At 40.4% G+C, this 25,256-nt stretch overlaps 1 protein-coding gene across 1 annotated transcript; it reads left to right on the forward strand.

Annotated features, from left to right (window-relative positions):
- Positions 1-6,682: 6,682 nt before the first annotated feature.
- On the forward strand, positions 6,683-24,363 carry GALNT8 (polypeptide N-acetylgalactosaminyltransferase 8). Its single transcript, XM_030469427.1, has 11 exons — positions 6,683-6,884; positions 10,189-10,477; positions 12,930-13,096; positions 14,171-14,354; positions 15,434-15,631; positions 18,353-18,467; positions 20,060-20,245; positions 21,624-21,761; positions 22,603-22,698; positions 23,265-23,432; positions 24,223-24,363. The coding sequence occupies exons 1-11, from the start codon at positions 6,683-6,685 to the stop codon at positions 24,361-24,363; spliced, it is 1,884 nt and encodes a 627-aa protein (XP_030325287.1).
- The last annotated feature ends 893 nt before the right edge of the window (positions 24,364-25,256 follow it).

The raw sequence follows: 25,256 nt of genomic DNA on the forward strand, positions 1-25,256 counted from the left end.
AGACATAAGCTTTGCTTCAGGATTAAATATTTTTAATTGGTTTAAGTTCCGAGGAAGATCCCTGCCTGAATCCAAGTGCTGAATTCAGTGACTGAAGAAATTTGAATCAAGGAGTGAGCTGCTAGTTCTGGGTGTCAAATCACATTAACTAGCATGAGTTGAGATTGGTGAGGAAACTGGTTTTAAACTGAGTCTGAGAAGGGAAAAATGAATGATAGAACATTTCGTGTTTTCATCTCCAAGCTTTTTACTAGACTTTGTTCAGTGTGAAGTTGGAGGGAAGGAACTTTGGCAAGTTGAACAAATGGATATCAAAGGTAGAAGCCTAATGGAGGGGAAATCTGAAATGGAAAATGGGGCAGACTGGGTGATGATAAAGGAGAGTGAAGAAGAGAATAGATGAATTGAAAAGAACAAAAAGGTCAAGGGTAGGGAAGGCACACAAGTTTCTCGATGAAATCAAACTGATTGCTAGAGCCAAAGATCAGAAGGTCTGTATTTTTGTCAAACTCCTGTGAAACTCCAGGATTTAGTGTTACAACAGCTTCCACATAAAACCTACTGCTGCTAATGTTTACTCTGTTAGTAAGAGATAGGCTCTTGTGATAATAGGAATTCTTGATTCTGCCTACTGTGTATTCAATTTGGCTCTCAAGGATTGTTTACTTTTCTTTTGATAATGGAAGTTCAGTTGTTTTAAAATAAATCTCCCAATCCAAACATTCAAAAGCTAGAAGAAAACTGGAAGTGAAGTGCTTGATGTTAGTAATTTGATCCTTAACTTCTATTATATTTCTGACTGCAAGCTTTTTTCTGTAGGATGCTAAGTAGCCTCATTAGTGCTTATGTGATAAATGTGTCCCTAATCTTGATTATTTTTTTTTAATTTTTTAAAAATATTATTTACACCCTACTGTGAAAATGGCAGTTTTTCCCAACTGTTTCACAAGTGCTCATTAAGTTCAGAGATAAGCAATTATCATGATAATCCTGCATGGTCAGCAAGCAGTTTACATTGTCTGGTGGCAAAATGAGGTGGAAAAAAACTATCAAAAGTGATGCTGTAATGTTAGGTGCCAATTTTGGAAATGCTTGCCATAATACAGGGATCCTTTTTTTTTTTTTCCTATTCAAAGCACAGCTTTCTTTTCCAGTGGCTTCAGTTGCTCCACAGTCCCCACTCCTACAGGATCTTAATTCAGCTAACCATTAAATGGACAACGTACAGGTGAAGAATACCCACGGAGAGTTTGCTTTAGGTGGCCTGCTTCACATCCCATAGGAGTACTGCTGCAGCAGAGTATCCCTTTAGTGCTCTGTTACTGCTGCTGTAAATTTAGTTTTCCACAATCCTTTGCCTTCCATACTGCTTCTGCTTCCTACCTTGTAGAACCTTCAATGTGATTTTTTTTTTTTTATTTATCCTTCCATAGCAATTTCTTCAGTGGGTTTGACTGTTGAAAAAAAGGCACTTATTCTGTAATGTGGACAACAAAATTATTATAGCTCAGTTCCATCAGTGATTTTTATCCCTACCTCTTTACCAGTGAGAGGACCTTCCTTCTTATCCTATGCCTCGTTTCTCAGCTTGTATTAGTTTTCAGCAATTTGCAAATTACTAAAGGTCCTTTAAACGTGTGGACTCGAAGCTCTACGATTCTCATGTTTCACTGCCTTTGTGCTTGTGTGTTACGGAAAAAGGGCGCTGTTGTTTTCCGCCCTCCCCACAAGAGGTCACTGGTGGAGCAGAAAGTGGCAAGGGTCTTAAGAGTGCTGGGTGTCTACTTTTTGCAGCCTTTCTCCTCCTCAGGCTTTGCTGTTTCTCCTCTCTATTCCTTGCCAGAGGGCTGTCCAGAAAGGGATTTTCAGGTCAGGTTCAAAAACATATCTCAGTTTAGGTACAGTGGCATAATAATACATGACATTGGTTGAAAGGGAACCTTCTTTGGTCCTTTCTTAGGACATAATCTAATAATCTAATCTATAGACCACCTGGTCTATAGACCAGGCTATAGCCTGCTCTAGAGGGTCTTGAGAGCATCTGTTTATGAACCAGATGAATTATTTGTGTAGCTATGCCTGTGCACTTTGAAGTCAGATGGTTAAAGACCAGGTAGGGGCTGAAGAGCTGGTGAAGACAATCATACAGGTAGTCATGGTATATGTATCTGTGAATGTGTGCCTGTTTTTAGTGATGTATAAGTGCCCCACCCAACCTTGGGCAGTCTGATGGAAAGTATATGCATTTTCTTGGGGCTAAGGAGAAAAAAAGGTGTCACTAAAACTTCACTTCCCACTTTTGGCACTCAGCTACCCTGAAAGGAAAAAGGGACACTTCCATTTATTCTTGTCAACTTGGCTAATATACTGCCTTGTGGCACTGGTAAATTTTGCCAGATGTGAAGAGAAATTAAAATGAGTAGGAGAATATTGTAATAGATTGTTCTGATGGTAATACTCTTCATATAAATGAGAGCACCTCTCGTTTATATGGAGGTTGTGTATTTGGATGTTGTGCAGGAAATATTGATAGCCTTTATCCTATATTGGAAAGGTAACTGCTAGTGGGTTTTTTTTCAGTATGAAATGAGGTGTAGGTATGGAGGAGTGAGATAGAGATAGGAAAAGCAGAAAACTTAACCCACTTTGTTTTTTGAGATCCCCCTGCAAGTAGAACTAAAGGATACTTGCATTTTAGGAACAGCTTTTGGGGGTGGAATAGTATCTTTATCTAAGGATATGGAGAGGACGGTTTGGAACTTACATTTCTTCAAAAACTATGTGTATTCTGAGCAGGTAGGACTCTAGTTTGGACTTACTGCTAGTTATGTGCATATTTATGTTAAAATACAATAACACTTAAATTACACTGTTCATGGTATATTGCTGCAAGTTGGAACAGGTGATTTGCATAGAGTTAAGAATTGCTGTCTGCTGTTTTCTCCTTATCTCTTAATTTTTCTTTGACTTTCTTGGAAAGCCATAAAACCTTGAGTTGTTTAAAGGGCAGATGGTTAATGACAGAGAAGAGCATTCACACTGGCAGTAATTACTCTGTAGTTACCTCTCTGCTGTCTTCTTCCTTTCTCCCTGCATTAAGTGATACTTATGGATAAACATTACCTCAGATTAGGAAATCATAGGATTGCTATATTTAAAGTGATTCAAAGTGTTAAAGTGTTATTTAAAGTAGTTCATGATAGTGTTACTGCAGCCTCTTTGAGGTATGGAGGCAGAAAGTGAAAGATGCTGATGAAATGGCAAAGGAAAGCTGGTGGCACAGCTGAGAATAGAGTGACAGTGTGCTGCTATGGCTTCTCTCTAGCATTTTAATGGCTGGTTACAGCCTGGGACTCACCCTAAATGCCTTTCCTGGAAAAGCTTGCAAACCTGATAGCATCAAATTTTTTGTAGTAAACAAATGAGACTTTTTGGAGAAAATTCTGAATAAAACTAGTTCTGGATTTCAGTGACTATTTGTCCTCTCCTTTTGTGCTTTCTTAGGCCTGTTTTGACACATTTCTGTTGTGGCTTGTATATAAATCAGCAACAATAAATCACAGATGAGCTACTTCCAAGATCTTAGAGAGTGTTTTAATGTTAATCAGCAAAGCTGGTTTGATTGTGTTGGAAGTTGCCTTTTTCATTGCCACTGGGAAATCTTATCTGGATCCCAAGGGATTTTGATTTGGAGCAGGGCATAGAGTGCCCAGTTTGAAAAACATGCATAGCAATATGTGTGCATGGATTTACTTTCTGTATTGCTTCAGTCTTGGTTAGAATTAAATTGACCAGTAGCTGGAACTGCTGCTTAGAAAATACTTTTCTAGGTTTTCCACTTCTTCCATAACTTTTTTGGGCCAACATTTATCCAGTCAACTGATAAAACTGATTAAAAAGGCTTTAAATGCTTCTCTTCAATGATTCTTGTTTTGTGTGTACATATAACAGGATTTTTTTTAATACTTCAGTCTTCTTGGTGCAGTATAAGAAAACACAGTGAAGGAAGGAAGAAGGGGAAGGAAGGAAGGAGGGGAAGGGAGGGAGGAAGGGAGGGAGGAAGGGAGGGAGGAAGGAAGGGAGGGAGGAAGGGAGGGAGGAAGGGAGGAAGGAAGGAAGGAAGGAGAGGAAGGAAGGAAGGAAGGAGATGGCTTTTGCAGAACAGTTAAACATGATTTTACTGCAGCTGCAGAACCTTCAGGGCTACAAACCAAGTAACAGTGGTGGCAACAGTGTGCACTTCCTTACTGTAGTGATTCAAAGAGAAGGAACCCATCAGACTTGTCTGAATGAAATAGAATTTGCAAGAGGAGTCAGGTAGTGTGTTAGAGATTCTTGTAGGTGTTTCTAAATGTTGAAGTTTGTTCAAAGCCTGTGAAGAAAAGTGAATGGACATTGAAGATGCTACAAACGGGAACAGGGAAGCATAGAAACACATTGTTCAGGAAAAAATTAAAGCACAGTGTGTTTTCAGGTGGAAAATCATCAGACATCAAGTGAGAGGGCACTTTGTGGAAAGAAATATGGTGAACATCTCTGAAGATTGTAGTGCATGGTGTACACACAACTGGTTCTCAGGGGAAAAGTTGGAAGCCTGTCTTGGGATAGTGAAGAGGGGCATCACTCTGTTTATGGCAATGGCCCCTAATGCCAATTCATGATTTTTACTCCAGAGTTAAGATTCCTGCAGCCTCTTGAGTTCAAGCATTTCCAGAACCAATAGGAATGTAAACAGTGATTTACAACATCCCTTCTGACTTAATGCAGGATTCCCTGATGTGGACCATCTCTTTTTACTCCTGTTCCAATGCACTGTCCTTGTACTGGCAGGTGACTGTTGTCCCTAGAAGCCTTCTCTGTCAGTCCTTAGTTTCTATCACAGAGGGTAAGAACTGTAGAGTTTGGCAAAAGTGCCACTGAATTCAGCTACTATGGGATGTCTGCTTAGTGTTTCCTTGTTATCTGTGGAGGGTGCTGAGCAATCATACTAGCAGCCCCAGAAATTCTGCATCTTGGAAATAGTTTCCCCTCTCTTCTGTGTATCACAGTGGTACCACAAGACCTGTGAGGGATCATTTTTTGGTCCTGAAAGTGAGTGGAGTGGTACAGCTCTTGTAGGCATGCTTATGTTCTCTCTCCTGTTCACTTCAGAATACCCAAACCATGCAGAAAATGTTACTATAACCAAAGATGTACTTTGTTGGTACTTTTAACCAAACATTGAGTATTTTATAATATTTTAAAATATATAGTATTTAAATACTGTTGTACTATGTTTGTACTATCAATGTGTTTACTGTGTGTAGTACACCACTTAAGGTATAACCGTGACATGTACAGTACAAGGTGTTCTTTGCTCCCTCCAGTTCTCTTTTTCCTTTTATTTTATTTTATTTTTAATGGCTCTAAAATGAACTGTTGAATAATACCATAACATCTCAGCTGTGATCTGAACAGAGTTTACAGCCAACTGACTTGCTGTGTGGCGTGCGAATGCTTATCTGCCCCACCTTTTCTTCCCAGCATTTCACCCTGGGTAATTTTATTGCCATTGTTCATTTCTGTTACACTGTTTACTGGATTTCACAATGCAATCTGATATGTTCCTGCTAGATTAGTTTTTTCTTTCCCAAGACAAATCCCTTTCTGTCATTTTTTTCTTTGTATTCATGTTTCTCTCCAGAGATCCTTTATTTTTCTCTTTGCTGGATTCACATAAAATTTCAACAAAAGTTTAGTCTATATGTTTTATGAAAATACTTTTCTCTTAGACGTTCACAAAGAAAGCAGAATTCAATTTATTTTTTTTTAAACAACCTGATACTGAGTTTCATCCTCTTATTTCTGCTTCTCTGCTCTTCCCTCTCCCCCCCAAAAAAACAAGCAAACAAATAAACCCCAAGAAGAGTTTCTGAAGGTCTAAAAGAAGCAAAAGTATCTTAGCACAGGCAAGCACACTTTCTTTCATGCATCAGGAAAAAAACCAAAACAGATTACTTACCATATTCCTTTTCATTTGAAGGTCAGATTTTTAATGTGTGAATCAAGCAACCTCTTGGCACATGTTGTTGTGTGTTTTGTGTTGTTGGAGCTGTCAAAAACCCAACCAAAACAAACTGTTCCCTTGCATATAATAATATGATCCTTTCAAATGATCCTTTCATGATCCTTTGTGTCTTTAATGCAGTATAAGTCATCTAATTTTCTGGCTTGGCCTGTGTCATTGAGGAGAAGAAGGTGCAGTGTTTTGCGTGTGGAGTTTCCTCTATGTTACCATGAAAGACCAGCTGAGGGGTTGTTCTTAAGCCTTGAAAGTAATGTAAAGGACAAATTTGTTGGAAGCACACTGTATTGGGTCTTCATGGCAAGGTTTTGGTAGCAGGGGGCTGACACCTTCTGTCAAGAGGTGCTAGAAACTTCCTCCATGTCCAACGGAGCCAGGTGCGGGATGGACCTGCCACTGGCCAAAGCTGAGCCCATGAGCAAGGGTGAGTAGTGCCTCTCGGGTGATGTAGTTAACAAGGGGTGAGAACTGGTGGTCAACAGCAGCTGGAGAGAGGAGTGAAAATATGCGAGAGCAACAACTCTGCAGACAACAACTCTCCAGGTCAGTGAAGGAGGAAGAGGAAGAAGTGCTCCAGGTGTTGGAGCAGAGATTGCCCTGCAGCCCGTGGTGAAGACCATGTTGAGAAAGGCTGTCTCCCTGCAGCCCGTGGAGATCCATGGTGGAGCAAATACCCATCTGCAGCATGTGGAGAACCTCATGCCAGAGCAAGTGGGTGAGACCAAAGTAGTTTGTGACCCCATGGGAATCCCCACGCTGGAGCTGGTTTGCTGGCTGGACTTGGGACCCCCGTACTGGAGCCGTTTGTTCCCTCCAACATGTGGGAGGGATCCACGCTGGAGCAGTTCATGAAGAACTGCAGCCTTTGGGAAAACCCCACACTGGAGAAGTTTGGGGAGTACTGTCTCCAGTGAGGGGGACTCCAGAGGGAGTTACAGCAGGGAAAGAGGGCGAGGAGTCTTTTCCCAGGGGAGAAAGAATCGGCAGAGAGTGATGGACTGACTGCAATCCCCATTCCCCGTCCCCCTGCACCTCTTGGAGGGAGGAGGTGGAGGAAAACCAGGAGTGAACCTGAGGCTGGGAATAAGGGAGGGGTGGGAGAAGTTTGAGCTCTAGGTTTTATTTCTCATTACCCTACTCAAATTTGATTGGTAATAAATTAAATTAATTTCCCTGGGTTGAGTCTGTTTTTTCCATGATGATAACAGGTGAGTGATCTCTCCCTGCCCTTATCTTGTTGTGGTTTCCCTGCCCATCTAGATTCCCTCCTTTGCTTTTCATTTCTATCAACAATTTACATAGTAGAGGCATCTTGGCATGTATGACTGATTCTTGAGCCTTGGTTCTTCTCTATTCATATGAATCAGGCTTAAGTTTTATGTCTTTTCCAGAGGGGGAAAAATAGACTATACACTGACATGTATTTAAAGTAATACTTAAAAATAGCTAAACTGGCATAACTGTTAGTTTAGTTTCTGTAGCAGGGAGCTGAAGGAAGAAGCCATGAACACAAAGCATGGAGAATGTCAGAGAATGCCAGGTTGGAAGCGACCTCAAGGATCTTCTGGTCCAACCTTTCTAGGTAGGAACACTGTTTCGATGCAATGGCCCAGCACCTTGTCAAGCTAAATCTTAAACCTGTCCATTAGTAGCCCCAAGTCAGATGGGAACTTTAGTCAGAAGCCAACCCAAGCTGCTCAGCCAGGGTATCCCACACCACCTGCCTCATGGTCAGGAAGTAGGAAGTGTTCTGAGGGTGGGGAGTTATATTTCCTAGGGCTCCTTACTCTTGGCCTGCTATTCCTGAGGATTAGGCTAAGTAAAATCTTTGGAGCTTTCTGTTGATGCTAGTATTAGGGTTTTTTTTTATTTCATTGAATCTGTTTGTATTTCAACCCAACCAGACTTTATTCCCCTTCTCAGCTGGGGAGGGGTCATCAGGCGAGAGAGAAAACTGCTTCAGTTCAGCCTCGGATACAGGCTGAACGAAGACACCAGGAAACTCAGAGGTGCCTTGTGGTTTATTCCAGCTGCCTTTGTGTGCACACGTGCTCTGTACAGGCTTTCTGACATCCACCCAACTTCCTAGAGCATCACCCCAAGAGCTCACTCAGTTCATGTGACTCATTAGACCCCAGGGCATGCATTACAGTGAGAGCAGCTTCCTTTCTCTGACACTGATAACTTGGACAGACACATATATAAGGGTGCAAGTGAAAAGTAACCTGCAAGCTTCACCTTATCACTATCAGTTCTATGACTCATTAGACTCTACTAATTACTTCATCCAAGCAGTCTTAGCTCTCAGTCAGTTTGAAATAGTGCATTAGGAAGGAAGACTCGGTGTTGACCCAGAACCACAGGAAAACTAACCAGCAGCAGAACGCTGAGTTTCTTTAAGCTTACAATGGCACGCTGGAGGAACCTGCATACAGTTGCACTTTTAATCATGAATGCAAGTTTAGTGTGTCTTATTGTGCACTTACTACAAAATCAAAGGAAGGGAAGTCTCGATTACTTGGAACTTAATTCTCGAGCTCTCAACCAAGAAAGTAGCATCCTTCAGAGACTGGACAAGTTGGACTGGAACATTAATAACCTCTGTAAGTAGAATGTCATGCTGCTTGACTTTTTGAGGATTGGGTATCTAGATTTCCTAAAGGATAGATAAATAGATAGTAGCAATAATGTTGCACAGTTTTGACTGTTTTTTTTTTCCCCTTCTTGTAATACTGAAAAAAAAAAAAAGTTATAGGTTCTGTATTTGCCTACAAAACAGTAAAGGCTTTCTACAGTCAGCGTTGTTTTGGGGTTTGTTTTTTTTTTGCATGTTAGACAGCTCCTGACCCTGGACTCTTTTAGAAGTATTAAGCAATTTTCAGGTGATTGTAGCAGTGTACTGATCTTAGGCAGCTATTATTCTTGTAATTATTTTGTTTGCCCTAAAAAGCTATTTTTTGTGAGAAATTGGAAATGCCACATTTCCTCAGCCTCTGCTGTGTGGGTGAGCACCCAGGGGAACTGTGACTCACTCTGTCTCTTTCCTTCATGTACTTTGAGCACAGACACAATTGAGCTGATATGGGGAAAAGGCATTGATGAACTTTACATCGTTTGCTTGATTGGACTGTGTTCCCAAGCAGTGTTGGATGAAATCTGCTGGCAGCACTGTTTCTCTCTCATCCCAAGACAGAACATTCCAGCAGATGTGCTTGTATATGGGCAGTATTAATTTAGAACAGTCTTTTTCTTTCTCACAGTGGGCTGTTTGATTTTTGACCATGGTTTTGGGCATCTGTTGCATGTTGAGCTGTTGGAAAGTGTGACCAATCGAGTCATCAGAAAAGGGCCTGAAAAAATCCACCTCTATTTCCTTTGGACTTCTTTATTTTCCACTTTATTGATGTTGTTCTGATGCCAGAACCCTGCTGGCTGGCATTGCTTGGACTGTCATGTTGTCCACATCTTCTCATATTAGAGCTAGATGTCTACTTGGTAGAACAGGAAAAACAACTTAGAATGTCTAGACTATCCAAGCCTGAAACTCATTTATTGTATTTATCTTTATGAGCAACGTGCCCTAAATCCCCCTTCCTTATGCTATCTGTGCCCTTTCTTTATGGCACAATATGATTGTACCTAATAAATCCTGGAGAGATCAGGGTTCATTCTCTTCAAGTCTTTCTGAGCAGAAGTGAAAGATTCTAGTAAGTGTGTTAAAATACATGGCACAAGGGTCATTTATTGCCTTTACCTTCAAGATAAATATAATCTGAACAACATGACTTAGATAAGAATCCCATTGTGGATCCTTATTAATGTAACTCAAGCATGACAATTTGTGTTTTGCCTTTACTCCCAGATTTCTCTAGGGATGCCAGCGCAGTGTCCCTTGCTCTGTGTTTGTGCAATTGAGAGTTGAGTGTTGTGAAATATGGTATTTTTTAAAATGCTGTCCCTCTGTAGGAGGGATGGTCAGATGCTGCTCTCATTTGAATATCAGTTTAGCTGTAACTTCATGTGTCTCTTGATCTGCAGTTTCATAAGGAGAACTTGGCTTAATTATGATGACGTAGAGTTTTCTCACTTGCTATTAAAATCAATACTATTTTATTTTCAATTAGCAAAATCAGTGGATGTATTCCATGAAAATATAAAAAAAATACACCATGATTTGAAGCTGCAAGATAACTCCAAGACTGCATTGCAGAAAGCTGACAATGCAAAGAAGGAAAAGAAGATTGTACACCGCTTGTTGTACCCACACTCGGTTTTGTTCAAACGCTGGGGTACGGATTTAAGTGAAGAGGAGCAAACTGTTGCGCAGAATCTGTTCGTAAAATATGGGTATAATGTTTATCTCAGTGATCATCTACCTCTGGATCGACCTATCAAAGACACCAGATCTCCCAGGTGCAGTACATGCCCTCTCTACATTCACAAGGAGACAGAAAATTGAAGGGAAAGAGATTTCTATTGCTTTTGACGAAGTTAAAATAATCTATTAACAGATTTTGGTTTGTGGTGTTTACGGTTTTTTTCCTACAATTTTCTTCCAAATTTTGCTCATACTTGTAATACTTTAAGGACTGTGGAAAGGAGTCAGTGCAGAGAGAAGACACTTAGGAAAAAGAGTATGATGTTAACATTGTAGTTGATATAGGACTTCTAGGAACCATTTAAAACCTTATTAGGAACAAGTAGCAAGCATATTTTATTTCTGTGTATTACAATAAGATACACAAATTCTTGCACAATAATAAGCTTTGCAGCAGTCAGCTGGTGTGAACATAGAAGATTGTCACAGATATACTGCAAGCCTACACTTTTGTACCTATTGTCACTTGTACTAATTCTGATGGAGCATTTCAGAAAAGGATGTGGGGGACAGAGTGAATTGCTACCTGAGTGTAAATTAGCAGGGTCACATAGGGAAAAGGGGAGTTGTCTTGCTGCCAGCACCCTCTAAGACCCAAAGAGCAGCTCATGCAACTGGTTCCTCTCTGTACTTCCTTGCATGTAGCTAGCTGTATCTAGGGCAGACAGTAGTATGTTCCCCTTGATGCTGGGTGTCCTCTGGGTCTTGGGTCAGAGCTTAACGCTGGCATATAAGGACAGTTTGCATGCATTTCTCTGTTCGTAGTGCTTGACCCAGTGTGAGTTCTGTGTAGTAGTTTCCACATGGTGTTTCAGGGGGCTTCCTGTGGAGCATATCTTGAAGAGCTCAGGTGTGAAGTTGTGAGGGACAAAGTGGTGAGCCAGTCACAGATCCTCCTCAGGCAGCCCTGAGCTGAGGGATCTTTGCTCTGCTGGGGGATCACGTTGTAGAAAACTCTTTGGAGCAGCCCCTGCAGAGCTGACTGGAGCAAGTGCATGATTAGTCTGTGTGATCCCAAAATATAGCTGCAGTGCCTGGTACTATTCTGTTTTGCTAAAAAGATCATAGAATCATAGAATCATAATTGGCTGGGTTGGAAGGACCTCAGAGATCATCGAGTCCAACCCTTTTGCGGTTGCTAGACCATGGCACTGAGTGCCACATCCAGTCTCTTTTTAAATATCTCCAGGGATGGAGAATCCACTACTTCCCTGGGCAGCCCATTCCAATGCCTGATCACCCTCTCCATAAAGAAATTCTTTCTAATATCTAACCTAAATTTCCCCTGGCACAACTTAAGACCGTGCCCTCTTGTCTTGTTGAAAGTCGTCTGGCAAAAGAGACCAACGTCCACCCGGTTACACCCTCCTTTCAGGGAGTTGTAGAGAGTGATGAGGTCTCCCCTGAGCCTCCTCTTCTCCAGGCTGAACAGCCCCAGCTCTCTCAGCCTCTCCTCATAGGGTCTGTGCTCGAGTCCCTTTACCAGCCTGGTTGCCCTCCTTTGGACCTGCTCCAGGACCTCGATATCCTTCCTGAACTGGGGGGCCCAGAACTGGACACAGTACTCGAGGTGTGGCCTCACCAGGGCTGAGTGATGAATTTGCAGAGACTGCCTTTTGCAGATATCCACCCCTGCACTAATGGCTAACAAAGCTAATGGAGAAATCTCAATGAAGATACATTCTACTCATGCACAGTTGCCACTGTAGAGGTCTATGAGCTCCTTTGTGTGCCTCCAGAACTCAGGCAGGCTCAGTGCTGCTTTCATGACCCTCTTTCCAAAGGGAGGATAAGCCTGAGAATCCAGCTACGGGTGCTCTTGTCTGCACCCAAGGGAGTTAGTGCTTAGCACTGAGAAGAGGACCCAGTCATCACCATCTGCCCAGTGGCCAAGATGCTTATTGGCAGAGCTGACAAATATATACTTAGAAAAAAAGGGTCTGGATAATTTTTTAAGCTCTTTCCAGAATTTCTGAAGAGTTTCCTTGTTCAAGGAAATCCTTCTCCCATGTCAGTTAAGGATAGCTAGACCTATCTAAGTTGTTCTTGAGTGCACATATAAGGGGATTATTGTCTGATTTTCTTTTGTCTGCTGTCAAGTTTAGCTATTGTAATCTCCTTCTATAAATGCAAAAAGCCAACTTTCACTCACATGTCCCACTTCCTTGTAAACTAATAACGCTTGGCTGAGTCAACTGCATTCTTTAGTTTCAATATTTTATGAGCATTTTGGATGGAGAATCAGTAGCTATTTGTTCTTATTTTCTTCATATAAATAATTTTTAACTTTACCCAAATGATTTATATATGTACATAATGCAGCACAAATTCATTATGAAGCTTGGATTTGGGAGTTCCTTTTCTCTCTTATGCTGATTTTTGCTATATATTCTAAACCCAGCATTGTAATTATGCCTTCCTGCAGCTGCTTTGCTCTCTGACTTTCTTTAGAAATTTTGCTAAAGTTGTTGTTGTTCTGTTCTTCAGCTGTAGGATGAAAACATATCCAAAAGACCTTCCAACACTCAGTGTTGTGCTTATCTTTATGAATGAAGCACTGTCAATCATCTTACGTGCAATTACCAGTATAATTAACAGAACACCACCTCATTTATTGAAAGAAATCATCCTGATTGATGATTGCAGTTCAAATGGTAAGTGACCCAGAGAAGATGGGAATCTTGCTAATTTATGCTGCCATTGTGTTAAATGACTGTTGGGTGAATACAGAGTACACCACTCAAAATTAGGAAGTAAATTAAGTACAGGAAAAAAACACAGGACCCAACATAACGAATCATTTAGTACTCTGAAAAGAAGACAGCTAGTGAGGAACAGGATGATGTCCTGCAAGTATTTTAAAAGGTTAAAAATTGATGTGGAAGAGCACAGAACCTACTTATGAGTATGTGAAGAAAACGACTTTTGTAGGTATCTGAAATAACTCCTTGAAGAATGATGTCTTGACTTGGGCAAAATGCTCCTAAGGGAAGCAGTGGGTGCACTGTTGCTTTTAAAATTGAGCTGAATGAAACACTGTAAAATCTGTAAGAAATAATCATGCCCCTGATCCTAGGGAGCTTTTTTTCTTTTCCCCCCTTGCTTGATGATATATGTCTGATTCCTCATTTTTCTAAGGCTTGATAGCTGCTAGAAAAGCGCATTGGTTTGAGTGGAGCAGGAGTTTAATTGAATTTCCAAAATGTTGCTAAGAGATCCAAACTTTGTAATCCTGTTCTCTGACACAGTTTATTCCTTAGGGAAGAAGTTGGCATGCCTACAGCTTCTATAGGAGCAGTTCATGTTTTCAGGGTTTGCTTATTTTCTCTTTGCACATGATAGAAGATACACACAGAAGTTACTGCACTAGAGACAGCTAATTGGTTGCTGCTATGGCATGTCTAAAATTTCCATATTCTGATGTATTTATGTACAATTTAGAAGCTATACAATAGCACTCTATATAAATGAAATTAAGGTACTGAATTGAGCTCCTGCAATGGAAATTGGCTTTAAAAATAAGCCTCTTGAACTCATGAACAGTTGAGTAATTCTAACTGTTCTATTGCAAAGAACAAAACTGGTTTTGGTTTGGAACTGGGAGAATCTAGAAAGCCTTTACCTACATGTTCTTTTTCATTTCTTAATCTTGATTGATATTGATTCTTTTAATTTTTTTTATTTTGTATTTTTTTATATAATCAATAAAATGTGGGGGCTGCTTTTAGATGATCTGAAAGGACCTTTGGAAACACACATGAAAAATTTCAATGCAAAGCATCCTGGGCTGCTGAAGATTGTCAGGCATGAGGAAAGAAAAGGCTTAACACAAGCCCGGATTTCTGGCTGGGAGGCATCCACAGCAGATGTTGTTGCAATTTTGGATGCCCATATTGAAGTGAACGTGGCATGGTAAGGTGATGTAAACTGGGAGGTTTCTGAAGTGGGGAGAGGGATGCAGACAAGGAGTATAATTATTTAGCAGGGTCTGATGGGCCATATATGATTTCTGGCCTGCTGTGTGTTAATTAACAGCCACCAAGTCATTTGTTTCTGAGACGAAAAGGGAAACAATTGTTTGAAATAAACAGCAAAGCAGATAGGACACACAGTAAGTTGCTTAGTGAAGAGGAAGAGAGGAATGCCTGCTTTTTCTGTATATTTATTACACTTACAGGAAAGAGAGACTTCATGCAGTGAAAAAATATAAGAATAATGCATATTATTTAGCTGCATGCCAGCAACTTTGACCTTTTATAAGTATGTTGTGCTTCTCCCATGTTGGTCTGGCTGGCTTAGGAGGATAATACTTTCTATTGATTATTTTAGGAAGGCTGTATACATAACCAGTTGCCCCACTCAACAGATCCCACCATTTATCTACCACAAAAGCCACCGTTCAGTCTCTTTGGTCTTGGAATAAGTTCAGCTTCCTTTGCAATAGCTGTGGTCACTCCCTATGTTCTCTGAGCTTTATGAGCCCACTGTCCTTGCACACTGTTTCTGAACCTTCTTCCATTGTGGGTGTTTATTTATTGATGGGTCACACCTTTCCCCTCATACAGCAGCTGTGCCATCCAAACACAGGGGAAGGAGTGTGAATGATTAACCTCGGGGCTTACAGCACCTCTTAGGATCATCTTCCCTTCCTTTTCCCTTCCTTCTTGTCTTTTCATGCAGATAGGGAAGACTCCCTGAAGCCTACAGAGAACAGACCCAGATAGCTATAAGCCCAGCAAGTGAAGTGTGAAAGCGGTGGTTAGTATGATTAGTGACAGCCAAGCTATGGAATAGAAGGGAGAACTGAGCCCTGGCATTAATAATTCAGGCTACTAGCACTCCTAGACTGGCATGTAACTTCTTGTAGAGGCCGAAGTAAATAACTTAAAAAAAAAGCTCACCAAGTTTTAGAAACGAGTGGTAAAGTTTAGTATTGTTCATTAGATTTCCACATTTTTTTCAAGCTGAATAGACTCTGTTAACTTTTGCAGGGCTGAACCCATTTTGTCTCGAATAAAAGAAGACCGGACTGTTATAATAACACCAGTGTTTGACAACATTCGTTTTGATGACTTTGAGCTTGTTCAGTATTCAGTGGCTGCAGATGGATTTGACTGGGCACTCTGGTGCCTTTATGAACCTTTACCAGTGGAATGGTATAATCTTAAAGATGAAACAGCTCCAGTCCAGTAAGTATGAGTAGCATTTGGGAGTGAGCCAAAGTATATGATATCCAACAGAGAGCTAGCAGAGGGAAGGTGTTTCATGAGTGGTGTCTCATAGCTGTGAAGCACATTATATCTAGATAATTGGTTTGAAAATGTGACTTCTTCAGCAGCCCTGAAAATCTCAGTACACCAGTTGCAAGGTTGTATTACAGAATCGGCTCTTTGCTGTCTGATTGTCACCCTGAGTCACTGATTATTCTGCCTTATGTTCTGTAGCTAAGAGGGTGGTAGTAATATTTATTGACTGTACAAGATGAACTGTGGCCCCTCACTCCATGTGAGGTATGGAATGGATCTCACAACTTTGCTGCACAATTGTGTGTCTGAGCCATGAAGACTCATGTGGATATTATTTGCCTTGTTCTTTCTTTGGAGCTGTTGGAGTGATGCGTGATTACTGTAATTTTGGGTGGCCTTTTGCAACTCTTACCATTTGTGTATCGTAGGAACCAATGTATTTGCTTCTGTTCCTGTTGCTTTAACTGCTCAGATTAGTTTATGTACTGTGATACCAGCAGCCATCTGTGCTGATCCTATAAAAATATTTTTAACTTGCTCAACAAGGATGTCAGATGTTTTTGACTGTCCTTTAGTGTTTAACAGCCATCAAGCAAGCAATATTAAAAAAACCACAACCTAACAAGAGATAAGGCATCAAATTTTTCTAGTCCTATCTTATGTTGGATTTACGTGGCAAGGCTTTGGTAGTGGGGGAGGCTTCAGGGGTGGATTCTGAGAGGTGAGGCTCTGCCCCCGTGTCCAACACAGCCTGTTCCAGCTGACTCCGGAATGGACATGGTGCTGAACAAAGCAGAACCAATCCACAGTGCTGGTGATGCCACTGCAATAATGTACGTAAGACAGGCTGAAAAAAGCTGTGCAACAGCTGTGAGTGAAAGAAGTGGGGAAGAAATATGAGAGAAAAGCCCTGCAGACACTGAAGCCGGTGAAGAAGGAGATGTAGGAGGTGCTCCAGGTGCTGGAGCAGAGATTCCCTTACAGCCTGTGCAAAAAGTCATGGTAAAGCAGATTGTCCTTCTGCAGCCCATGGAGGGCCATGGTATATCCACACAGCAGGCTGTGGAGGAACCCACACCAAAGCAGATGGGTGTGCACTGAAGGAAAAAGCAAGCTGTGGAGAGCCCACTCCAGAGCAGGATTCTGTCAGCATTTTCAGCCTGTGGAGAAATGCTCAGGCAGGAACATGTTTTCTGGCAAGAACTGCAGCCCGTGTGGGGCCCATGCTGGAACAGTGTTCTCCTGGAGAATTGTACCCTGTGAAAAAGGACCTATTCTGGAGCAGTTCTGGAAGAGCTTCAATCCATAGCAAGGACTCAGGTTGGAGTAGCTCATGAAGGATTGTATCCCATGGGAAGACCCTACATTGGAGCAATGAAACTGTGAGGAGGAAAGAGTGACGTAGACAAAGTGTTATGAACTGACTAGACCTCTCATTTTCCATCCCAATGTTCTGCTCAAAGCAGGAAAAAGAGGTAGAAGAGTCAGGAATAAAGTTGAACCTGGAAGGAAGGGGTGATGGTGGGAACATCTTTCAAGTTTTGCTTTTGTCTCTAAATATCCTACTTTATTTCTAATTGGCAAGAAGTTACCCCAGTATTCCCCCAAATTGAGCCTATTTTGCTGGTGATGACAACTGCTGATGAACCTCCCTGTCCTACCCATTAGTTTATCTTCCCCCATTTTGATTGGAAGGGGGATAAGAGTGGCTTTGTGGGCACCTGGTGGCTGCCAGCCAAGCTTAAGCCACCTTGCTTATTTATATAAAGATCTTTATATTTTTCTGTGCAGGAGGAAAGGCACTGTGAAAAGATTAAAAAGTAATGTACTGTGTTGGTCAGATGAGGTGGCACATTTCATAATTTGTATACTACCACAGCTGGTAGCAAAGCACTGGAGATAAAGCTGCACAGACACCTCGAAAGAACTGTGGGTGAAATCAGTACCTATATGTGTTTAAAACTTTATATAATGAACATTAATTGTTTGGGCAGGAGAATGGAATTAAAGCAAGTAGGTTAAAGAATGTTTCATGGAGGTTGTTCGGAACTCTTAGGCTCAGAAAATAGAAGCAGATTTGGTCACAGAGAATGGAAATGAATGGTCCATAGAGAATTTGACCATAGAGAATGGTCAAACAGCATCAAATCTCCTTTAAGTTGCCTCGAGGGTGAATCCATCTACAGTGGAATTGGCCTTGCCAGGCAATAATTTCCTCTCTCTTTGAAAATCTCAACTGGCAGTGATTCCACAATCCCCACTGGCAGTGGATTTCAGTGTTTGAATTTTCTCTGTCCTGGGTAAAACTTCACCATCTCCAACCTAACACTCCCTTGCTGCAGTTGAATCTGATATCTTCTTGTTTTAAATATGTGAAAATTGTTGTTACATCTCCTTTCAAAATAGATCTGATTCTTTAAAGAAGACTAGAACAGACTTGATCATTGTTTATCAGTTGTTATTATTGATCAAATTTATTTGCTGTCTTCTGGGCTCTTTAATGTTGATCCATATGTTGCCCTGAATTTTAGCTGAATTGAAACTGTTACTCTTTCTTGGATACAACGAGAATCCTTCTGGAAGTTCAGGGTGTGAGTGATGGCTAATTGACTTGACTTCATTTCCTTCATTATTCCTTCTTTCTAATTTTGTTTGGTTCTCCAGGAGCCCATCTATAATGGGGATTCTTGCTGCAGATAGGAAATTTCTGGGTGAGATTGGTGTACTGGATGGTGGAATGCACATATATGGAGGAGAAAATGTGGAACTTGGCCTGAGAGTAAGCCTATTATAAAATCTTTTTCTGAAAGATAAAAATAGAATGTGATTTTTTGGAAAGCATTCAGGCCATTGATTATTATCAAAAATGCATGTGTTAATATTTCAGAACAATTCTGTTTTCCTTTGAGTACCAAAGGCAGGTGATAGATTTCCAGAAGTGTTGAAGGCTCCTTATCAAGCTTTTGGGATGTTTCTTAAGGATTTTGAATCCTGATACAAAAACCCAGTAGGAAATACTGGATTTTAGAAGATGTGGTTCTCTGCAGAAGTTAAGTTATATGTCTCTTGGCTCAGTGGAAGAATAAGATAAGATCAATTTAAATGAAATTATGCACTAGAAAAAAACCCGAACAAACAACAAACAAATCAAAACCAGAAATAGGTCTCTCTTCCCTAGAAAATAATGCATTCTTCAACATTGGATGTCTTTCCCCCCCCCCGAATACTTTTATCTGGAGTGTCTTTAATTATTAGAGAACATGTGGGAGCTACGAAAAATCTTTTTGATTATTATTTTTTAAAAGTAGTGATGGTTGGGGGTATTCTAGGAGAATATGAGAAGAAGAAGAAAAAATATAATGCTTATCTTTATAAAGAAAAGATGGTTAGGGCATGAGAATTGTAAACCTGTGAGCAAGACTTAAATGTCTAGGAAAAATAGGTTTGATTAGTTTCTTTCTCTGTACATATGAAATGAGAGGGGTTGAAAGTCAGTAACATGTTTCAAAATGAACATGAGGAGGAGATATTCTTCCAGTAGCAGAACTGATCAACAGACCAGGAGCAGGGCTCCTTCCAAAGGGTATTGTGGGTCTTGAAAATTTGCAGTCCTTTGTGGAGAGACTTGTAGAGAAACAAGATAAACCAGGTGCCTCGAGTTGCCAGAGAGTGGGTGTGAGTCCACCTGTGCCTGGTTAGGGCAGGCCCCCTATTACCAGGGGGCCAATAAAGGTGGGACACACACCCACTCTTTGGCAACTCGAGGCACCTGGTTTATCTTGTTTCTCTGCAGAGACTGAACAGTTATGGAAGAAAAACCTACTCAGAATTAGTAAACAAAAGTGAATTCCACAGAAATTTGTGGAATGTCCCCTGACCTGAAGATAACTGGGGACTGAGAGAAGTAACATATGGACTTGTACTGTTCTTAAGCTTCTCCAGGAATAAGTTTGCAGTCATGCAGAACACAGAATACTAGGCTAGATGGACCATTGGTATAGGCAGGTTGCCATGTTCTTACAGCTTTGTCTTTTTTTTTTTTTGTGCTACCTATTAGCAAGCACATAAAAGATAACAAGGACAATATACATGGGTCCAAACAAGCCATATCAAACAAGTCCAGTGTTTTTTTTGTTTTGTTTGTTTGTTGGGATTTTTTTCCATAACTGAATAGTATGCTTTGTACAAAGAAGAAATGCAGCAGTAATTAGGAGAAACGTGAAGAAAAAGCAGCCAGAGATGTCTAGGTTAGGGAACGTGTATCACCAGGCAAGGGAGTGGGTGGAGAAGGAATGCGAGCACTTGAACAAAAAATACGATGAGTTTAAATGAATAAACAATTGTATTTCAAATTCATTCTTCTTCACCTAGGCCTGGCAATGTGGTGGGAGAGTTGAAGTGTTGCCCTGTTCAAGAATTGCTCATTTGGAAAGAGCTCACAAGCCTTACCTGCTGGACCTCAGCACTGCAGTGAAACGCAATGCCTTGCGGGTAGCTGAAGTGTGGATGGATGAATACAAGTACATGGTCTACTTTGCATGGAATCTGCCAATTGAGGTGACTGTGTTTCAGATTGGAATCCAGACTGTAAATGTGGTCAAGTAAGAGTGTGCAGTCACACAAAAAGGGGAGTAGTGTGGTTGTAAGAGCCATTGGGGAAAAAAAATTGATGCATTAATATTGTTAAGTTAGAAATTCTTGATATGAATGGCATCCAAAAGGCAACATCCTCCTAGGGTCAGACCATGAGTTGATGCCTAGCTTAAAGAATATAAAATTAAATTGTTTAACATGTGTTTTAACATTTTTAGGGAAAGTGGAAAATACTTTATATGCAGTATTCATAATTATGCATGCAAAAGCATGTCTCTAGTGATCTGGGTGCCCCTCGATATTTTTTAAATAAGCAAAAATGAACTTTCAATAGAGAATCCAATTACTTTTCATCACATACCCAATGACTTTTATTAAGCAAGCTCTCTGTGCGGGTCGAAGTTCTGGCTTTTTTTTCCTAGAAGGAAAAAAGCATCAAAAGGGAAAAGCATCCTTGGAAGATTGAAAAATGGTAACACCATGAAATTGAGAACTCTCCTTCAATGTCAATACATCTGAATATGGTTTTAACTTGGCTGTAGCACAAACTGTTGAAGATACTGGAAGTGTCAAGACCAAGTCTTTTGAATATTGATAACTTCAGTGAATAAAAAAACCCCTCTAACTGATTTTCCCAACCTGGACTTGAGTGGATTTACGGAGCGTTAACAAAGGAGGAATAGCCTCCCACTTCCTTGAATTTTTGTGAATAGATATTCAATTTTTCATCTGAATATGCTAGTCATTAAAAACTAAGCCATTGGTAGAAACATAAGTATAACATAAGTTTTAGCACTAAATGAAACTTGAGTAAAACTTGTTCATCTTTAATGACCCTTCTTCTCTGAATATACAACTAAATAACCTAACTTATTCAGGTTACAGACTGCATTTTACAGAACTGTTTAAAGACAGTTTGTACACTCCTGTTGGGCTGCTTTCTGCTGGAGCTGTTCCACTTTGCATAAAAAGTTCATAGTACTGCAAACAGTAGTTTGAATCTTACTGCTATCATATCAGATGAGGATCAAACTAAGCTTGTTATCAAGCTCTGTCTTATTTTTCACTTTGAGATAGGCTTTTAGTCAGCAGGAAACTTACTTCTTAGCCATATTTAACCTTGATGTACTTTATATTTACAAAGTCATAACGTGTTAGTTTTTCAGTAGTTTATGGGTGCTTCTAGGCAAATGTGTTGTGAAATTCTAGTTTGTTTTTTTTTAATCACCTTTTAAATTTATTTTTTTAAGTTGTAAATCTATAATATGGATAAATAAGTCTATACTTTCTCTAGTTTATCAGACCACCTTAACGTTATTAAAATAAATATGTTTTCTTACAGAATCCTGGAATAGACTATGGAAATATTTCTTCCAGAATAGAGCTAAGGAAAAAACTGAACTGTAAAGGCTTTGACTGGTACATAAAAAACATTTATCCTAATTTAATATATCTTCCCAACATTGTTGGCTATGGAACAGTAAGTATTGAGTTTGTTTATTTGAATAATGGCACAAATTATTAGCTCAGAACTGTTGTGGACACAGTTTTGCTGATTATGGTATACTTAAATATACATTAAAATTACTTTTTCCATGACTTTCTACAGTCTTTTTTGTGTTACTCTCAGGATGTTATTGTGGTTATTGTGAGTGTACTGATGGGAGCACAATAGTTTGGGAAAGTGCTTAACATTCATTTTTTTACTGCATGCAAAAGTCACCTGTTGACCAGTGAGAATGAATTCATATCTTTTTTTAAGACCCTGAATTTTTCAATGGATTCTGTAGATTTTTTTTCTCTGATGATTATCAGAATAATTTGAAAAGCATGCAGGGACTTGATGATCTTCAAAAGGTCCCTTCCAACCCCTGACATTCTGTGACACGAATCAAGATAGCATATAATATGATGGAAACCTGGCCACTGATTGTGCAAGACAGACCCAATCTCTCGGGCTGCAGTGGCTTCTTAAATATAGGTGGGCATTTTCTAGACCCAAGCTTGCATACCTTGCTGGAGCTGGGCAGTGACACTCATCTGGCTGGAGCTTCCTGGTGACTTCTTTCACAGTGCTACATGGCATGGTGTCAATGAGTCTTTGAAAGACTGCAGATTTGCTTTTGATTTTTCCTGTGATGGATCATTTCTACCAAGGTAATCCAAGATTTCTAAAGCCATGTTGTATCTTTCAGTTCAGGATTTCATGCAGAGGTCTAAGTAAACTGGTCTTGCTCTCTGGGCAGTTTCTAAAATTAGCAGTGAGGAACTGAAAAGAGGATTGCTGTTCTTCATGGCAGTTTTTCTGTTTCATTCTACAGATGATAAACACACTGAAAGAAGACATCTGTATTGATCAAGGCCCTGTCCCTGGAAACACACCCATTATGTATTCCTGCCATAAATACTCACCACAGGTAATGCAAACAACTGATCACATCTTCACATATGATCTGTATCTAACCATTCCTTTCAAGCTTCCAAGAGCCATGAAACAGGCACTTCAAAACTATTATCTCTGTGCTGTCTAAAGGGAAATATTAATATTTCATTACATTCTGCACCCCAACGGAGCTAGCAACAGAGCAGGTTCCTCTGGAGACCTACATGTGTTAAACTAAGGCTTTTGGTTTAGCCTTGCCAAAAATTTGTGAGACCTCGTGTTAATACTGATTGATCTTGTTGAATAACGGAGTATCAGTGGTATGAACAGGAAGAGAGGTGGAGCTCTTCCTTACACCTCACTGCTTGTTCTATCTGTAGAAAGCTAAATGTTACTGTTCAATTGCAAGCATCTTGCTTTTTTCATTGGGAAGCAGAAAAATGTTGCACAGAGTCTGGTTTGACTGCTGAGAGATCAGAGAATGCCGGTGCTCTACAGCTGATACCTCTCAATATCAGTTTTTCAACTCTCTGATATCATCTGCAGATGAAATTTCCCTAGTATCTTAATTCACTGAGAGTGGTGTCACCTTCCTTTCAGCACATCTTTTATCACAGCACTGGAGAAATGTATGTTGGAGGCTTGCATGCCCGAAGAAACACAGTTGATAGATGCTTAACAGACCCTGGGAAGGGGGACCTGCCAGTTTTAGAGCAATGTGACACAGCTGTCAATAAAGGCCTGAACTTGCACTGGGATTTTAAGCAGGTAGGTAGATTCCCACATTTCAATAAGCTTTCTCATTCTAATGAATCCTTAGCTGCTTTTCCTTGAAAAGCAGTTGGCTTCTGAATAAATTTCAAGACTTGTGGGTGCAACTGCGAGCTATGATGAAGCTGATGGAGCCTGTACCTGATGTTAAAAACAAGGGGATGGTCAAACAGCTGAAGCTGGTTGAGCTACCAGATATTAAGCAATTGTCAAAACTGAGAAACTAATTTGCAGGCATGTTTCTGGAAGATTTAGACACACCTTAAGAGTAAACCTTCAGCTCTTTGTGCTCATTGAGCTTTATCGTTGTGAAACAACTGGCTACCTGAAGGAACTGGCTAAGGGACTGTTTGTTCTGGAGCCCAACCCTTTATGAAAATCCTCACTTCCAGCATGATGAGTTGACTTAATCACACTCCACACCATTTCCAGTAACTTGTACTGAAATATTGGCTCCAAGATAAGACCTGTTATGAGCTCTCTTCTTTCAGGACAGGATGGATTATTAAAATTTACTACACTATTTTTCTGAACTGTGAAAACAACCCCAAACACCCCACAATAAACAAACAACACCACTCCTCTCCACCACCTTCAACAAAACAGACAAAATAAACCTCTGAATATAATTTAGTATACCTTGGGGGGATATTCTTCACCAGCCTGAGGAACGCACAACATTTTTCTTGCACGTCTATGACCTACTCGTGTTTTTCAGATGCATTTATTGAGGCAAACTAAATTTATAAACACTCAGTTTCTTTCATATATCCTTTCCTTTTGTTAGGGATCAGCTGTAATCAACAGGAGCACTAAAAGATGCCTTGAAATTGAAGCAAACAATGCAGCTTCATACAAACTTATAGTACGGACCTGCACAGGACAAAGGTGGAATATCCAACACACGGTTAAGGACTGGGGAAAATAAAAAGACCTGGAGCAGAAGACAGGGAAATGAAAGCATTAACTAGAGGACATTTTTCCTTGAAAACTGCTACCTTCATAAAGCAGCACTGAAGGTGATTACTTCAGGAGTGCTTACACAGGATTTTACAATGTAATGGCTATGACAGGAGCTATGAGCTACTTGCACAAAGATGTAAGTTCATTTCATTGTGTTCTTGGAACATTACCCTTCCTGGTTTTCCTCAATTAGGAGAGGGGTTATCATTTATTATCACTGGAGAGAAGCAGCTAAAATTGTTGCAACCCACCTGAGTTCCCTCTGGTGCCCATTGGAAGTGCCTATCTGTGCTCATTAATGAAAGACCAGTGCAAGGTCTTTAACTTTGGCACTTTGGTTAAATATGAAAAATCAGAAGACATAGAAGTGAGCCTGACTTCCTCTTGTACACAGAGTTTATCTTAGCCTGAATTGGACCATATTTCTCATACAGATAAAGCAAAACTTCATGTCAAGATGTGCTCATGGTAGTGGATGAAATGAAATACATCCTTTTTCTGTCCCTGTAAATTACCTGGGCAGTTCAGTGAAGTTTATTAGATTCCGCAGTGTGACACAATAAAGCCATTTTATGTTTGCCTGTGTGAAGCTGGCTTGTGTTAGCCTGCTAAAGTCCCCTTGGAAACAAGGACATTCAGCTCAGTGGTTTTCACAAAGTGATTGATAGAAAGCCAATGGAACAGCATATGGCTATGGAAGAAACTGAGTAAAATCTGGCATGAGCTGCTAAGGGAAGGCAACTTTGAGTTAGACCTGGTCTGAGTTATCATAGTAACATGGTCAGGCAGAACTGGCTGTCCTAATTAGAGTAACCTCAGCACAGGACCTGTGCTAATTTGTCAGAGGGAACTCCTGTA

This window comes from Calypte anna, chromosome 1 (genome assembly GCF_003957555.1).
Source record: "Calypte anna isolate BGI_N300 chromosome 1, bCalAnn1_v1.p, whole genome shotgun sequence".
Taxonomy (NCBI): domain Eukaryota; kingdom Metazoa; phylum Chordata; class Aves; order Apodiformes; family Trochilidae; genus Calypte; species Calypte anna.

Bases quoted from the DNA above. Each gene is read 5' to 3' on its own strand.
- GALNT8 (XM_030469427.1), top strand. From the start codon at position 6,683: ATGTTGAGAAAGGCTGTCTCCCTGCAGCCCGTGGAGATCCATGGTGGA. The intron at 15,632-18,352 runs GTAAGTATGAGT...TTGGTTCTCCAG, and splicing joins GATGAAACAGCTCCAGTCCA to GAGCCCATCTATAATGGGGA. The intron at 23,433-24,222 runs GTAGGTAGATTC...TCCTTTTGTTAG, and splicing joins TGCACTGGGATTTTAAGCAG to GGATCAGCTGTAATCAACAG.